Here is a 4,081-nt window from a genome sequence, read left to right as displayed (position 1 = left end):
AGCATACCCCCTCTCCAGTCTCTACTATTTCTTGCCCACTAGCAATAAACTTATATATTGGAAAGCAGTGATGATCCCGTTCATTAATCTCTAGACCATTTGATTATTATTTTCAGTGAATGTTTTTTGAATTTTTGCATCTAGTGTGATTGATGATGTTTGGAAGGAGTTTGGGTATGATGATGTGATGTGCCTGTGTTTTTCTTTCCATTCTAGTTTTGGATTTCCTATTGTTTTTTTTTTTTTTGCCATGGCTTCTATTTTGACCAAAAAACCCTCTCACAAACAGTATGATAGTATGAAGCAAGATTGGATTGATGAATGTTCAGTATTCCATTTGCGCACATTCCTCTTTTTTTCACTTAGTCATCCAAAATTTAATCAAAATTTCAAGATTTTCTCTTTGATCGCTATAACTTATATTGTTCTCGCACTAGAAATTGCTCTTAAAAAGCAATGTTGTGATGAGGTTTGGATTCAAACAAGTAATAAAGGAAGGTATACATATTAATTAACTGCCTAAAATTAACAGAATAGTATACTTTTAAAAAAACACATAAGTAATTTAAGTTAGATTTCTGAGAGTTGACTTTGGTTTAGTGAAAGAAAATTCCAAGAGTTTTTAATTGTCAGAAAATTTTAAAAATATATTAGTTAGCTATTTTAAAATAAATTACCCCATTTTAATAGATAAAAAAAAGCCGTGCAAAGATTTTGTGACACACCTATCGGTAAGGAAGGGATTCTCTCTCATGTAAAAAAAAAACTTGAAACTTTGAAGTTTTAATTTTTATCTTATAATAAAAATATATTATATTAATTTATCTTTTACATGGCTAGGACCTCATCCAGAGTTAAAATGTGAGCGGAGAGAATGTTTTTCTGAAATTCCTCAGATTGTACATTACTAAATAGAAACAGACAGCAGTCCAGTCATGCATGTTTTGGCCTTCTACTCGATCAAACAATTTTAGCCTTTTAGGCATCCAGAACAGATATTTGTGTTTCTTTACATTACCAAGTCTATCATTTTCAGGAGAATGAGCTATCTATTTCCTAGGAATATGATCGACAATATGATATCAGCTTGCCATTTCTCCCTTTTTATTTTATTTCACTCTGAGAAATATAATTTAGAACACTGGTTTGGTAATCACAATATGACAGGAGAGCAAAATAAAAATATGATAAAATAAGAATATTATAAGTTTTATTTATATACGGGGTAACAAATAAGACAATGATAAGTATTAATATAATATAATTTATGCTGAAATGACAAAAGTACTATTTTGTTAAAGTTAGATAAATTTTTTTAAAAAAACAATTTTTTTCAAATTCTGAACATTATATAAAAAATTATGATGTTAACTAAATTCTATAAAATTGTATTTTATTTAGTGTGGTTTTTTTTCTTAGAATATATAAAATTTAAAAATTATAATTATTATTCAAATATTTTAATAATTATTATTTAATTTTTGAGAATATTTGATATAATTTAAATTTATATGTAAAAATTATTATTATATACTGGTGAAAAAAAAAAGAAAAGACTTTATGTGATTGGACTTGAAAGTTATATATATATATTAGAAAACTGGGAATCTGAGATGGATTACATACTAATGGTGAATATGCAGGTAATTATGAGGAAGGGCAAGGGCAGATTTTGAAACTTCCCATTATAAAAGAAGAGCAGCACACTTTTTCCAATCCCCCCCCCCCCCCCCTGGAATTAGCAATATAGTCAGTGTAGCTGTGGGGGGAAAATGTCTCTTGGAAAGTGCAACATCGTCAGGCTCCGCCAAATGCTGCGGCGGTGGCGTAGCAAGGCCCGCATGTCGGCCCACCGAATACCGTCCGATGTTCCAGCGGGACACGTGGCGGTGTGCGTGGGCACCAACTCGAGGAGATTTGTGGTGCGCGCGACGTACCTGAACCACCCCGTGTTCAAGAAGCTACTGGTTGAGGCGGAGGAAGAGTACGGGTTCTCCAACCACGGCCTTCTCGCCATTCCCTGCGACGAAGCGCTATTCGAACAACTACTACGCTTCATTTCACGCTCCGACTGCCACCTCGCCCTTAGAAACAACCTCCACTTCTACCTTCAATCCCTACCACTACTCCACTGAATTCTGAGCAGACGGCAAAGCGGTGCCAAAGTGGTCCACCCAGTCGTCCCGGCTTCAATCGGACTTCATCTTATTCAACCTTTTTATTCTTTTGTAAATTACTCTTTTTTATTTTTGATTGTGTTGTCCGGGGAGTAATGATGGAAATTCAATTATTATAGATTCTCCGTGTGCGTTTCGCGCACGATGCAATCATGGAAAGACAAATGAGAGTTATCATGGCATCAACTCAATCAACCCACGTGAAGGAAAAGCAGACCTAAGTTTCAAAGTACTGTACACATTTATCAAGTATTTTAAGTTACTCATCTTATTTCACTCTTCTCTCCATTTTCAACGACAATTTTTTTGCTTCATTAGTGAGTTTGACAGATTTCTCAATTTAAGTCATTTCCTTCCAAGATAGTAACGACCAACCTAAATAATGGTTGATGGGTCTTTGACCTGTTCTGAAGCTTGCATTCCCCTGTGTTTGGTGTCCCAATTCTTAACTCAATTATTGGTTTAAATAATAATATTACTAATAATAAAAGTCAATTTTTTAAGTGTGATTTTAATATTGTTGTTCACTTAAATTTTATTTTTTTTTTACTTTCTCATAATATTTGTTGGTTTTAAGTAAAAGATCATGAATGTCTCTCAAGTGTCTCAATTTATTAGATTAGTGACTAACTAATTCTCACATTAAGTTACCTATCAAAATGAAACATCAATTTTTCTTCAAACAAACAAAAAAAACTAAAAATTTTAAATAAATGAATATAAGTTTATGTTAATAATAGTGAATATCACTGGACCAGACTGTCTTAAAAAAATGCTTACATCATGCCCGAACAAAAGCAAAAGAAAAGATGAGCATAACTAGTACAATTAAGAGCCTTTGCATGTGCTAGTCACGTCATCACTTTACTATTCACGGTTATTTATTCCTACAAGCTAGTTAGTTTAGAGTCGTTCTAATTAATTTAAATGTAAATATAATAATGTGACAAACATTTTTTTTTCCTGGATATAGAATGTTTGGTGCGAAAAAACGAACAGGACTTCTGTAAAGTGAACATGACTTTAAGACAAATAATAAAGGATATATCTTTTTTTTTTCAGCCTTTCAATTGATCACAAAAAATGGGTCCTTACTATTTTGGAGTCCGGTTAAAAGATGAATAAAATTTAATCAATAATTATTTTTATCATAGATCGAACTTGAATAATATTTCACTGATTCAATCTTAATTTTAACATGTTAATCACTTATGTCCAATCCCTTGATTATAAATAATATATCTAATCTAAATTTTGAACGGATTCAGATTAAAAAAATATTTATCCCTAAGATTAGAAATCAAAGAAAAATATCAAAGAATTTATAATAAATTATACATTCTATCCAATGAACTTAATTAAATTTTCTAGATAAAGATAATCTTTAAATAGAATATAATACAAACATATTTTTTGTTTATTGCAAATATACGTTGTTTCTTACAATTTGTGTATTAAAATAATAATCATCATAGGTTATTTTATATAAATCAAGAAAAAAAAAGAGTACTATTTTCACAAAATTAATCTTACATTATTGTTAATTATTTTTAGATTTTACAGTTTATTATTAATATGTAAGGAATATAAATAAAAAATAATTAATGTTAAACTTTTACAATTATATTGAAATAAAAAAATCTTATATAAAAATTATTATTGAACGGATGGAATAATACTTCGGATTACAGAATAAGAAATGATTTTGTATATTTTTAGGGCTTGACAGTTGACCAAAATAATCCGTGGAAACAAACAAATAGCTGTATGCCGATATGGACGTGATTTTACAGGTTACTAACAGAAGCCCAAACACAAAAGAATCCTGGTCCGATTGGACTGATGACGAATCTTATGAATTAAGGAGCCTAGTGTTTTATAAATCGTTCAATTGCAAACCTTAT

At 30.6% G+C, this 4,081-nt stretch overlaps 1 protein-coding gene across 1 annotated transcript; it reads left to right on the top strand.

The window, feature by feature from the left end:
- Positions 1-1,571: 1,571 nt before the first annotated feature.
- LOC100786027 (auxin-induced protein 6B-like) lies at positions 1,572-2,453 on the top strand. The gene has a single exon (XM_003527668.5). The coding sequence runs from the start codon at positions 1,773-1,775 to the stop codon at positions 2,133-2,135; it is 363 nt and encodes a 120-aa protein (XP_003527716.1). The 5' UTR covers positions 1,572-1,772; the 3' UTR covers positions 2,136-2,453.
- Positions 2,454-4,081: the final 1,628 nt, after the last annotated feature.

Source organism: Glycine max, chromosome 6, assembly GCF_000004515.6.
Source record: "Glycine max cultivar Williams 82 chromosome 6, Glycine_max_v4.0, whole genome shotgun sequence".
Classification (NCBI taxonomy): domain Eukaryota; kingdom Viridiplantae; phylum Streptophyta; class Magnoliopsida; order Fabales; family Fabaceae; genus Glycine; species Glycine max.
Note: the sequence above shows the minus strand (reverse complement) of the source record. Positions and strands in the feature narration are given on the sequence as shown.

Bases quoted from the DNA above. Each gene is read 5' to 3' on its own strand.
- LOC100786027 (XM_003527668.5), top strand. From the start codon at position 1,773: ATGTCTCTTGGAAAGTGCAACATCGTCAGGCTCCGCCAAATGCTGCGG.